General features: G+C 39.0%; 1 protein-coding gene across 5 annotated transcripts in view; it reads right to left on the reverse strand.

Annotated features, from left to right (window-relative positions):
- Positions 1-14,382, reverse strand: part of MEIS1 (Meis homeobox 1) — a 145,308-nt gene that overhangs the window by 4,966 nt on the left and 125,960 nt on the right. For all 5 annotated transcript variants that reach the window (XM_006114089.5, XM_006114090.5, XM_075925570.2 and 2 more), the window contains exon 10: positions 742-800. In XM_006114089.5, the coding sequence (XP_006114151.2) occupies positions 742-800 (59 nt within the window). The remainder of the gene's footprint in view (positions 1-741; positions 801-14,382) is intronic.

Here is a 14,382-nt window from a genome sequence, read left to right on the forward strand (position 1 = left end):
AACAACTTATTTGAATAGTCTGAGATAATACTTACATAAATGAACATACCCAAAAAGAATATATTATATTTCCACCCTTGTAAATACCTATATAAATCTACAAGACAAGATGCCAAGAACTGGCACTTGACGCTTTTGATTAAAAACCTCCATAAAGCCAAAACACTTAGAGATCCCAAAAGATGGAGATTAATAAGAAAAGACTAGAGACAAGACCCATATACACGTACCACTGCCCGAATTCTAGGTTTTAAACGTACATTAAAAGCTGGCTTCAGAAGTAAGCTGCCTTGGGTTATTAAAGCACATAAAGCTCTACCTCATTGAATGTCTTTGAACTTTACTGAGTCCCACAAGCGATCCTGACCCCTTTGCCCTTTTGACAGGTAATAAAGTTTACAGCAATTCCACACCAAGCCATGCACCAGGGAGTGGTCAAAGTAGCAGAAAGAGCTGGGAAGGGAAACTCAAACAAAACAACATTAATTCTGAATATGTACAAAAAAATTTGGTAACTGAGTATATAATTTAAGTTCCTCTTTTTTATTTTAAACATTCCAAATATTTTAATCATGTTAAAATGATTAGTGGTGTAATGAAACAAGACGGGTTTTATTTTAATTGTCAATCACTCCCAGCATTTATTTCTAGTTTATTTACCAGGTAATGGACCTCCCAGTGAATGGCTTGAGGATGCTTTTCGCCTGCGTGACTTGAATACAGTTACAATTGGGGACTTGCCTGCTCGATTGGACTGGTCTATCATGGGCTGAACTATTCTTCTTCTAGCATTAATAAACCTGCAACAACAAAGTAAAGCAAATTGTTATTTAAAGGAAGAATCCTATTACACCAGGTCTTTACTAAACTGAGGGTTGATTTGGTTCTCTCAGTTGGTCTATGTGCAGATTCAAAGGCTGAAAAACCTGTAACCCCTGATGACCTTTGAGAATACAAGCTTGGGGTTTCTGAGTTGATTTATGTTTGCCTGCTTTTACCACAGTTGGACACTTCCATTTCATCTTTTCATGGGGGAATTAACAGAGTTTTCAGGAAACAATACCAGCACCGCTCTTTTCAATTCAAAAGGGGAAAAAAATTGGTGAAGATAGAGAGATGTTCATAAAGGCATCTGTTACTTCCCCTAATTAGTGACATTTCTATCTTATGTTCTCTGACTTCTTTTTACAATTTTTATCAAAACCTTCCCCACCTCTTGCAAACTAATTCTATTTTAATGCCCACTATTAAGATAATGAACTGTGATGGCAGTACACCATCAAACGAGAGAACGTCTGGAGTTTTATCACCACTAGCTCACATTGCTGGGGACTTCAGAGCAATGCATTCCTTGCAGAGATTTCTTGGTGGTAGAGGTGCTTTTTTTTCCTCTTTATGCAAAGTCTGAGGTCAAGGCGAGGTCATGGCTATACAGTAATTGAACTTATAATCCTGTTTTCTCCTGCTAGGCCTGACCATTTACAGCAAACATCTTATTAGCTGTAATTACTGTAGTACTCAAAAATCTCCCCACTGCAAATAAAATGCAGCTCTTTTAAAATAAAAATAGTTAATATTTGTCATCTGAAATCCCATTCATACCATTTTTAACTCCTTAAACTCAATTAATTTTGGAACTGTTATGGTGAAAGTGACATTCAAATTGAATACACGTAAACAAAAAAGGAAACATGGGTAACACAAAATAAATCTCACCTGACCGTATTCTGATTGCAGCCTTAATGGCATTAAAATAATAGTCACCGGATTATAATCAACAAACCAGAGTAGAACTTCACTAATTAGCAAACCCAATAAGCATCACCTCCAAAAAGTCGGCATCACCCAACTTCTCAGCAAAGATTTAGGAGTGGTTTTTCTTAGAGAGATTTCCTTAACAAAACTTCTTTATTTCTTACAAACTATACTTCAGTATTTACTAGTGGAAAAGGAATGTTAGAAATAAAACCAAACTATACTTGGCAAAATAAATGATCAAAGTATGTTTTGTGAAGCAGTGTGCTTAACTTGTCTTCACTGTGTGCTTGCCATACATTAGCAAGATCTTCACTGTAATAACATGTAAAAGGTACCACCACATTCCAGCATGAATCTGGTGGGACTTCTGCTTTTTCTAAACCGATATGGAACAGTAATCACAACATATGAAAGTTTGTACTTCAAGTATCTTAAAAGGAGTCTGAATCACATTTAGTTTCCTCAGATTTCACTGTCCTAACTGATGCCCATTGTAGAAACCCTCAGAAAGTTAATCAAGATGTGAATTATAATCAATTTTGTCTTGCCAAAATGTACTTTGGAAGCATTCTACACTCCCACATACAAACAAGGCCCTGTTCTGTAAATCTTACACATAAATTAGGTCATCCTTTAATCTGTACCAGTTCTGTATCAATTTTTATAGACACTTTTAATACAAAAAATTAAACTACAAGAAACTGTGCTGCAAATCAGTTCATCATTATTATCTTGTATAAACCATGAAAATTAGAAGCATGTGAGCAGAAGGTTAGACTAATTCTCCATTCTCATTACAAGCACAGGTGTAGCACAAACACCATGTAAAAAAGGCAATTAAAAAATCTGCTTTTTTTCCCCCATTAGCTGTCTTAGCTCCATGACCAATTAGAAAATTGTTTAATATCAGGACCTGGCATTTGCAGAAAGCAATTTTCATAGCAACTCTCGTAGGAAAAAAACCCACAAAGTAATAAGGTGTTTATTTTGATACGTCCAGAAGGCTTTTGCTCTTCATATGTGCATCCCACCCTTGTACTGCCCAGACTTCTAAATACCTGCCAGAGTAGGAAGTCCTTGGAGAATAAAGGGAACCCTTTCTGGTAGCCGCCTGAGATGGGGGAACGGTTTTAAGCTTGCTACTTCTCCATGAAAACTCTCAGTTAAGAAAATCTTTTCACTCAGACCAAGTAACTGAGAGCATGTACTAGTACAAATTACCGAACTGTTCAATCTTCCCCTCCTCCAAAGGACACACATTATTAGTAGATTAGGTAGCTTGAATCTTACTTCAATAAACTGTTCACGCTGAAATAAAACACATTCTCACCTGTTTGTCCCACACTACCACTCAGGATGTCTACTTTAAGTACATTTTATACACAGGCACTTCCGTAACAGTCTCATATGTATTTTAATAGAAGGAGATATTCTGCAAAACAGCCATGTGTTTGGATGCCTTCAGGGTGAATTCAGATGCAAGAACATTTTCCTTCTGGGCAAAGTAATAAAATGACATTCTTGCTCCTCCCACTAGAAGTCAAACTGAGGTCAGCTCCCCATCCTTGTATCTGTTTAAATAAACTGGTCCAGCTGTTTGTTTCCAAAATGCCCTTTAACCTTCTGTCCCATCCTCCCTGCCTTTGTAACAGAATGCTTTACTTTGCATTATAGTAGATTCCAAACTACTATGCATTAAAAAAGTAACCATTTTAAAGTTTCTTTATTTTTCTTGTGAACCCAAAAGAACACATTCAATTAAAATAGGAATTACTGCCCTGCTTTCAGAAAGCACAATGTGATTCAATTAGATCTACAATTCACATTTCAGGGCTTTTCTCAAAAAAGAAAAATACTTAGTTTTTATTCTTAAATAAATATTTATTTTCCATATTTTCCACTTCGACAGTTCTTAGTAAAGACGGTCCAATAGCAAGATCACAAATAGTATTTATAAAATTATTGTTCAATAAAAATGAGAGAAGCCCTGGTAGCAACAAAATGGTGTCACAAAAAATTAAAATAACCCCTCCAATTGTTACTAGCACTCACATCATCGTCACCCCCCCATGTCAACATTCAATTACTTTTTAAAATGTTGCTTTAAAAAAAAGCAATAATTTTTTTTAAAGCTTTTACTTATAAAACAAATGACTATTTAAAACTAATTTTATCCAAATACAAATCTTCTACCAACTTCTATTACAGACTATAGTTCCATTCCGGCAAACACTTAACTTTGTACTTAAAACATAGACATAATTTTACTCATGTTAGTAAAGTTACGCACATGCCTAAGTGTTTGCATAAGGAGCGTTTATTTTCACACTGCACCATGTGTCAATAAAGTTACTGTGATGTAGACTCTTTCCCCCTGAATAGCAGAGTCAATAGCTGCTTATAACTAATGTGATTTGTCGAAGTGCAAGTCAGACCTGCCACCAAACTGAAAAATTAACACATTGTATGGAAATCTGCAAAACAATGCATATGCAAATGGATATTTTTGTGAGGGGAAGAGAGTTGAACAGTTGGGCATATCTACAAGTGCAGAGAGGCTGAATTATTTTTTAAGATAATCTCATTTTCTTCTTCCTTTGGATACAGCAGCTACTATTCTCTCTTTGCTAATCAGGCAAGAATGAACAAAAATCTATTTGTGTAGCTTCTCCCCACACCAAAGAGACCCAAGAAGGAGCACTTTTTTAAAATATGCATTTTGCTGAACTGTTTTCTTTTAGTCTCCAGTGGTAACTGCAGCTCTCCCCTATTTAAAGGTCTCACTATTGTGATAATGAGCATCTCTGGTCACATGGATAAGACTCATAGCAAGGCCCAGTGATGCAGCAATCCACCTTTAAACTTTGACCTTCAGCTCGCCTGACTCCATTGCAATAAACAAGTTTTGTTTCCGTTCATGGAGCAGTAGCTTCACTGGTGATGACAAAAAGAAAAGGCAAACATACCAAAAAAACCCAGAATCAACCACAGCCAATAATTTTAGGGTGAAACTGGCTACATTGCACCAGCCAGAAAGTGAGTATTTTTCACTAAGTCACAAAACCTTACAAGAGGCCTATTTTGCTGGTTTTGTGTCACAGCCACTGTGACGTTTTTCACATAAATCTGCTCTTTCCTCTTATTGCACCTCCCTTGGCTGCCTGTGTAGTCATCTGCAGTGCTAGCTGAAAAAGTGTGTATTTCACACTTCTGTCCATTAAATAAAATGAGGTCCTCCCTTGCTATCACAGTTTTCTAACGTCACCTTTGCTCATGAATTTACTTCATGGTCAAAGATTTCCAGTGCTATAGCCGATTTACTCATGCAAGCCCCCTAAAGATAGATTTGATGATGGCAAATACAAATTTAATCCTACCTGCCCTCCCAAAATACATACACTTTTACAATATTGCCAGTCTCTGAGCCCTTATGTTATTCCCTGTCAATTTCACACTGGAGAGTGGTGTTGGAATGCTTGCCAGGGGTTTGCATATCAGAAGTGGTGCTATTAAGTGCCAGAAAACAGTCTGCTTCAATCATTTTGAAGCATGTTCCAGCAAACAGGTTTAAGGACTGTAAGAAAACCCACAATACCTATAAAATGGCAAACCCCATTATTAAATCCATTTTTTTTGTATATCTCACTTTTAAAATGTATCTATCTACTTTGACAAGAAAGATGACTTTCAAATAAATTATAAACAGGCCAACTAGGATCCATCCACATATATATTGGTAAAGTACTTAAGGCTACCAACAATATCATTTTTTACAATAGATTATTTCTAAAGCATTACCCCACATTCAGTTTCAGTTACCAAAACTAGCTAAATAGTCACTTTCAGGACTTGCAATATTATATCCCATTTCCTGGAATCATTCATTTATATACTGTTTCCACAATTTTCCTCAGTTTAACATCTAATTTCTAGAATATTTAAATGTGAATATTTAAATGAGAATAATCCAAGAGTCACAGTTTAGCATGTTTCATTGTTAATTCCCAAATATTTTCAGCTTTGCTTGTTTATATATTTTCCTGTGTCTTTTTAGATAGTCAAAGGAAAAAGAAACTTCTGCAGAAATCATTTCACAACATTTTCACATTTCTAAGTCTAAAATATTCTTTACACATAGCTTTAAAACCACATTCAAGAATAAATTGAATTATCAATAGAGTAACCATAGGATTCCCGATTGTATTGTCTCTGTAATGTTTCCACCTCTTAAATGAGGAATAAATATGAAAAAACTCTTACTATAGTTATTTTAAAGATTTTGTTTTAATCTTGACGCCAGTTAGCAAGCTTAATGACCCATAACTACAATTCATTAATTTCCCATGCTTTCTACACTTCCTTTATTTGTGGAAAATGGTTTCAAGACACTCAAAGTTAATTCAGTCTAAAGCAGATCTCATGAAGCCATATTTGGCAACTTTTCTTGGTTTCTCCTCCTCTGAAATGAATACAGTCAGAATGGCAATACATCATTTAAAACACTAAACAGGGATAGGGAGGGAAGAGAATGTATGCTCTGCTAACCGCCCACTTCAGAAATGTAATATTGGAATTTACTCAAATCAGAGCAAGTCCATCAATCAGATATATCAAAGTTCTCCCTGAAGCTTAGTTTTCCTCCTTTGGCAGTGCTGGAATATTTGTCAAATGAATATAGAGAAGGTTGGGTATTGTGCAAGACAATATTTAAGCGTGAACTACAAATAAAATGCTATGCAAAACTAGTGATGAAAAACCACAAATTAGCTGACAAATTTGATGTAAAGCATTAATGAAAGCCATGTGCTGTTCTGCAGTTTTGTTTTAAAAATAGTTTCAAGCATTACTATGTGACCTTCCAAATCTACTATATATTTGAGAGAGTTTGTTTTCTGTGAATCTGTCTGTCTGTTCAAGAACTCCTCCTAAACGGTAAGAGCTAGGACCACCAAATTCGGTAACCAGCTTCCTCTTATCATAACTTAAGCAAGGCCAGGGGTTTACTGTGCCAGGAAAATGGGATGTGTCTGGAATGAGACTGCTGCTCATTATAATACACAGAAAACACACAGGATCACCAGGCAGGCTGGCTGTGGTCACTCCCTCCCTCTGTCCCCCATCTGCCCAAGCCCCGAGCCTCCCACCCTCCAGGCACCCTTTAGGGAGGATAGAGAAGCCAAAGCTCCCCCCACTCACAATTCATACACCAACATTGCTGGTTATTCCTCTTCATCAGGGAGTGAGGGGAAAGTGCACCGTTTGCTGCACTCCTCACTGACTGGGGAGCTCAGGAGGCAGACAAACCTGGACTTGTTCTAGCCAGGGGACATGCACCCCTCCCCCAGCAGGAACTGCAGCAGCCATGGAGAGGCACTTCTCACCTAGCCTCAATTGCTGTGCAGAGAGAGTGCTGGGGAAGTCCTTTCTCCCTGGAGAGGCCTGTATACTGAACCCCCAGCCCCAGCCCCACGTCAGAGCAAAAATGTAAATGAAGCATGTACATTTTATTTTCCAAAAAAATTAATTAAGGACTTGAGCAACGCCGGGTAAATCTTCTAGTGCATTCGTATTGGGCATTCAGAAAAGTTTCTTTGAAACAGTAAAATGCTATTTATTCTCTTGCAAGCACAATCTGCTAATATACCAAACATATCATAAAGACAGAACGGAGGAAGATGTGATCAGATCTACACACACCCAAGTGTGTATGCCTGGTATGCCTTGCCTTTACTAGCCAGGCATGTAAGAACTGTGTCTTTGTCAGCTTCCTGCTTGATCTTCTCTGAATACTGTAAGAATCTCCTCTCCCCCACACAATGCACCTTCTTGTTATTCATTGTGAGAGACACCCACATTATGTCTAGCCCAAATGGTCTTTCAAAAGCTATGAAGAGGGCCAGGAAGGCACATCCCACACACTGAGCTGAATGGAGGCTCTGCTCAGATGCTACTACCAAATCATGGTGACGGTCATGGCCACTTCTGATACATGCCCTGCAGAAGGAAAGACAACTGATGACTCTGCATAGTGACAGATTCACCCCCTCCTGTCCCTGCTCTTCCCTTGGCCCCAACCCTCAGTTGCACCAAGGAAGACCCTACATAGCACAAAAGCAGGGCACACTGGAGTGATTTCCCAGAATCCTGCTCCTCTCCAACTTCCTGTGCCACTGAACCATACTAGATTTTCTGTATCCAAGTCTCTATGGGGTTGGGGAGAAGCAGGCAGAAATCTCACTCCCCAACACCACAATTCTTTGAAAGAAGATATAAAACCACCTAAGTGGCCAGTTGATGCAAGGGTAAATCCTCAAGCAGAGACAAGCTAGCAGGGCTATCTTTCTACTCTTTCCCTGCTCCTAGACAGGGCTGGCCCACAACATTTTGGAACCTGAGGTGTAGAGCTCAAATGACACCCCGATGCCCCCTTGCTTGGGCCAAAATTTTGAAAGGTCTCAATTCTCTGGGTCCTAGTGGCGACTCTCCCCCCCCCCCCCCCACAGTCTGGCTCCTGAGGCGGCTGCCTCAGTTCGCCTCATGGTAAGGCCAGCCCTGCTCCTAGACCCCATTGTAGAAGTTCTCCACTCATCCTCATGTGCCACAATAAGCCTTCAAGGATCACTACAAGCAGCTAAAAAAATAATGGGAAGTGATGAAGTTATCAGTTAGACCAAGAGTGGAAATGAGCCTTCACAACCATGAAATTATACTACGGGCCACGTTCTGGTCCATCACGGAAATGTTGTGAATGGTGCATCTATTTCTAACCACCAGTGCACTTCACACTACATGCTTCCAGCACAAATAATTTCCCTGAGTGGAGGAACAAAATTGCCTTTCGTAGATTATAAAGCCAGAAGGAACCACCATGAACATCTAGTGTGACCTGTTCATCTAGTCTGAGCTCCTGTTTTGCATGCTTTGCTAGGTTATAGAAGCACATGCTCAAATGCACAAACCACACACTTGGCCTCTAACCCCTGCAACATTCTTCAGCATACCTGCAGACAGCCAGAACTGGAGTGCAAATCTTTCACCCTAAATTTACCCTTCATCTGCAGCTTTTATGCCATGTTCCAACAGATGGGAAAACCAGAATATGGCCAGAGCAGGACAAAATGTAGAAATAGGCTGAATATAAACTCTGAATTCTAAACCTCTGAACTAGATCTGAACTTTGTAACTCAGGTCCAAGTCCACTGCGTTCTAAAATCTACAGTACAGTCAGGTGGCTGGCCTTCAGAAGATAGCTTCAATCTAGTAACTTTGACATTTAACGTACTGAAATGGCTTTCAAATTTTATTGCAGGCCATTGACTTTCTTTAAAAATGCAACTTCCTCTTAGCAACATCTCCTACTGATCTGATATTTCAAGATTATTATTTTTTGAGTAGAATGTAATAGTTGTGCCCAATTTTGATGTCCCTAATTTCCTCTTGTGTCCACAGAAGAAGTATGTACACTGGAGCAGTCATGCAAGTTTCCCCAGTGACCCTCTAAACTAAAGCTGGACCAAATACCTGCAACACATCCATTCAAGCTTAGCCAGGACTCTGAAATTCATTGTATTTATGGACATCAGCCCCTCAAAAGTTGTCAACATAAGTGGTGGTTTCTGGGTTCATCAGGCTTAGCAAGTATAGCACGATCACCACTTTAGCACATGAAAGCCCCTCACACAAAGAATCAAAAAAAGCACATAGAACTTCTCTTTCAATCTAGTTTGGTGTCTTGCCTTGGCATTAAATCTCCCCATCTGAGGGGCCAGTAGCCCTCTTCTGAGGTCTAGTGGTTAGTCAACACAAAACATTTGTTCCTGTTGGGAGCCTTGTACAGGCCATAGTCTCCCCATACATTATTCATAATGGATCTTTTGGAAGAGTGTGAAGATGCACCCAGGCTTGTGGCCCACAGTAAAAAAGTTAGAGGAAACAGACTGCTCATCCTACCAGCTGCTGGCTCAATCAGCAGACTGAGAAACGCTCCATATGCTCTTGTGTGTGGAAGCTACAGATCTCTGTATTATGTCCTGTCCTCCAGCAGACCATTTAGGAATTAAGGAACCAGTGTCCCATTTCACATGCTCCCACCCTAATGGGTCATTGGCATGAGCTCAGAGCAGCTAACTAGTTCAGTGGTTTGATCATTGGCCTGCTAAACCCAGGGCTGTGAGTTCAATCTTTGAGGAGGACATTTGGGGCAAAAATTTGTCAGGGGTGGTACTTGGTCCTGCTGTGAAGGCAGGGGATTGGACTTTATGACCTTTAAAGGTCCCTTCCAGTTCTAGTTCTAGGAGATAGGCAATCTCCATTCATAATAAACCAGACCCCTGAAGAGCCTTTCAGGGGACACAGAGCCTTGAAAACAAGAACAGAATACAAATTGAAATGTTATAGTTTGATTTGTGAATCCGACATGGAATGACCATAATTTGATTTGTTGAATCCCACACAGAATGACTAGGTAGAGTCACTCAGAAACCCATGTCCTGGCCCTTTGGGAAGGAGAACACAACTCTGTTTCCATGCTGATTTGGTCTTTGCTGTTGCTGCTAAGACAACAAAGATAGCAACTGTGGTGGTGATTTGTGTGACACAGATATCCGTTGAACAGAAACTGAAACCACCAATTCTTTTTGTATGGACCATGAAAGAGCTCTTAGAGACTACTGATCTGAGAGAGCTCATGGGCCAGCAACTCGGAAAGTACTGTTTCAAAATTTTATTGGTAAAGTGATTCCCATTTTGCTTGGAGATTAATTTCCATGAATGGAATCTCCTATTATTGTTGATTCGGGAATCTCCCTACCATGACATTTAATTAGGGCAAGGAAAAGAGTACTGATGACATGATCAAATCAAACGAAATGATCTAGGGAGATCAGAGGAATGGCATATAAGAAGGCAGCTTAGATGATCTTCATAGAATAATAGAATTATAGAACATTAGAACTGGAAGGGGCCTTGAGAGGTCATCAAGTCCAGTCCCCTGCCCTCATGGCAGGAACAAGCACCACCTGATCATCTCTGATAGATGCCTATCTAACTTTGAAGCATACCAGGCTTATGGGGCTAGGGCATCAGCTAATCTATATCAATGATGCCATGATGGCTTACACCAGCCGAGAGGCTGGCCGTCTCAGAGCCAGAGGTGGAATTATAACTGAATATTAGAGCCAATGGATATTACAGCATTTTAACCACTGAAACTCTTCTATGACCTACATTTTGTTTAGGGCTGCAGTGGTTGTATTTTTTTAAAATGGTATCTGCTGTTTTCTTTTTGTAAAAAAGCCAAGAGGGACCTTTACACATTTAATGCGAATATAGACAGTGACACAGTATTTCTGTAGGATTCTTTAGGACCAGCCTGGGTTAAAAAGCACGCCCTCAAAAGCACTTCCTTCCCCGGATGCCTCTGGCTCAGTTTCATTTTTGAGAAGTGAAAATTGTTTTATTCAACAAGAAGGCAACATTTGCCCCCTTTTTAATATTTCAGGTTGACTTTTTAACTACTCAGAAATGCAGTTTGTTCAAGGTAGGTGCAGCCTGAAGCAAGTTTATGATGTGAGGGAGAGGGTCTCTGAGGGCAGGGTTCTTAGCTTTTCGGGGTTTCAATTCTCAAGGGTTAATTGCTGTACACCAATCTCAGCAACTGTTGACATAAAATAGGTGGAGATCAGGTCTGTGCAAGCACAAAATACCAGAAAGGCAAACTGTATGTAAACACACTTAAGACAGATTTGACAAGAATAGACCAAAACCTGACTTGCAAAGAAATGACAAATCATTACTGCTCTCCTCCTCTACTTCCCCTGCTGAGGTTACTTTTTCTTTAAAAACAAAACAAGACAAGAAAAAAACCCTCTCATGTTAAAGAAAAGCTGTGAGCATTTCAATATATTTAAGATTGCTTGAAAACTTAGAAGGGATTGCCATAACCTGAAAGGCGTCCTAAAGATTTTTAAAGAAAAGCTCTTTATACAGAGCATCTACATGGATTTCAATTGTATTTTTTAAAACAATAATTAACAAAGAATTCTGACCCTGATCCTAATAAAGGAGGAGGGGGGGGGGATAAAGCTACTGTAGAATGCATGAATAGGGCCTTTTAATCTTATCTTCACGACACCTGACAGCGCATTAGTTACAGAATATTAATGCATCCACTAAAAAGTTTGTCATATACAAAACTATCATAGAAAAGATGGAATGCCTGGGGGAAAACAATTTTTGCTGCCTATTAACTTCTAAAATGCCAAGCCCCTTGACTGTCATTCTTTTGGCATGCTTGCCTGGTCTGTAGAGTGCAACGTTCTGTTAAGGAAGCTGACTTCCCTGTACTTAAAAAGTGCATGTTCTGATATGCATTTGGTAATTGCTGGCTGTCATTTCATGTAGTTATTGTGTACTCAACACTGGTTGATTTGTTCGCAAAATAGTGGGAAATTATGAGAAGTACACTCTCCTTTTCTTGTTGACCCCATGTACCAAGGAAGGTCTCTCCGTAAGTAGCAAAAGTGAAATTCAGATTGGTACAGAAGGCAAGCCCAAGAGATGGGCACCACTCGAGTCCCACTTAAGACTTATTTTGAGGGTTTAAATAAGCTTTGTGCTAGTTCTCTGCACAGAGATGAATTTTACCCAGGAGGCCTGTGACAAAAGCAGCGGTTAAAATTTTTCAGAACAGATCGTGGTAAAAATCATCTGTCCAATTTTTGGTTACTTTGTGCATGCCAAATGAAATTTACCAGAATAGCGCTCAACATGGTTTGTAGGCCTATTGTTGGTTGTTTGTGTAGGCATAAATTTCACCTGACCTGCACACCAAGAAGCAGGACACACATCCCATAATAACAGAAGGACAAAGCAGACCATGGTCTTCCAAGATATCTCATTTAAGACAGCATAGAGTTCCTGTTCCAGAGGACTTCAGCAACAAGAGAGCTAGTAACAGATAATGGTCTACATATTTATGAATAAGCACACAAAGTCACCTAACCAAGTCACAACCCTCATGCAGAGCCTTCCTTGGACACATTATTTATTCCTACTCAGCAAATCACTGTTGAAAGGGGATTTTGGATATTTCCACAGCTAGAACATGGGAGGAATTTTGGTGAGAGTGGCTATAACAAAGAATATTTATGGCCAGCTTGACAGTGGACTCTGGATATTACTCACTGTTTCTCTTTTACACATGCTACTGTATGTGTCCCCCCACCCCAAGTGGTAGAGACTTCACTGTCACTAAACAACCAGCACACGATGCACCACCACTCTACCAAGTGCTAGTGTTGACACTTTCTATCATCAGACAGGTTAATCATGATCAGAAAAATTAGACTGAGGCTGACGTACTGAACGGTACAATCTTCGAATGTATCTGTTGTTATCAGTGGTCATGTATATTTCTCCATGCTGCCTTGTGAGTTTTAAACTTGATTCAAAGGGTTTATAGTCTTGTGAGGTGATTCACTCTCCATATGAGTTCTACTCCACCTTACTCTGGGGCCAGAGGCAGCCTTGGACCACTTGAAACAAATGGCCTCATGTTTTACTCACAGATGGCAAGAATCTTGTCTCTGGGAATTATAATCTAGTCTTACTTGGGAGCACCAGGAACTTCAACGCTGCTTTGAAGAAATAATGGAGAGCAAATCAACATCTTAACCTTCTAGTATAGAAGGTAGACGAATAGTCTTAGAGCATGGTACATTTTCCCCACTTAAAAATATAATCCCAGAAGTAAAACGTGAGTGTTTTCTCTCTCTCTCTCTCTCTCCACACACACACACACACACACACACACAAACTCTTTAACTATCTACCACCTTTGTAAATGGTTTACTCCTTTTTTTGTTAATTATGCATTTTAACTATACATATCGTATTTAAACCCGTGGTGTAAAACATAAAATTAAGTACATTTTAAAACAGCTAAATGATAGTTCCACAAATATGCATTTATTGGTTTTTTCTTTTAAAAAAAATCACACAAAAGCAGCATCAAAGGCACTTTCCTAAAGTCCTCTAACATGACAATACCTGATGGATTCTAAATTCACAACTCTTCTTGCCGCAAGCTATTTGCTCAGCTTTCCCAATAATACCTTGGTTGTCTGGCAACTTTCCAGGTCTTTCTATGGCAATATGCAAGCTACATATTTTTGATTGATTTCAGTATTTTCTTATGTGTAACTATATAGTATTTTACATAGTGAATATTCCTGATTGCGGTAATTTAAGAACCAAGAAATAGACTACAGATGTAATACTATTGTTACAATTGGCATTCAAGGTGAAATGCATAACAATTAACTAAGACTTAGTGAAAACATACAAGTAAAAAATCTGTTTAGAAAGCCCTGCACATGGAACATTTAGAACAGCTAATTTACCACACATATTCTAAATTGTTTGAATAATCAAACAATTTACTTAGCAAGATTCCTTTTTATGGTTAGTGGATTTGGGGCAAGAGGGTTTAAACCACTTCCCCTTCACGTATCACCTTAATTTTGTTTAGGAATAACAAACACAACACAATATTTAACTAACTACTTTTCATTTTGTATATTCTCCTTTACATCTATTTTTCCTGCTTCAATGGCATTCCTGTGT

Source organism: Pelodiscus sinensis, chromosome 3, assembly GCF_052426305.1.
Source record: "Pelodiscus sinensis isolate ZL-2025 chromosome 3, ASM5242630v1, whole genome shotgun sequence".
Taxonomy (NCBI): domain Eukaryota; kingdom Metazoa; phylum Chordata; order Testudines; family Trionychidae; genus Pelodiscus; species Pelodiscus sinensis.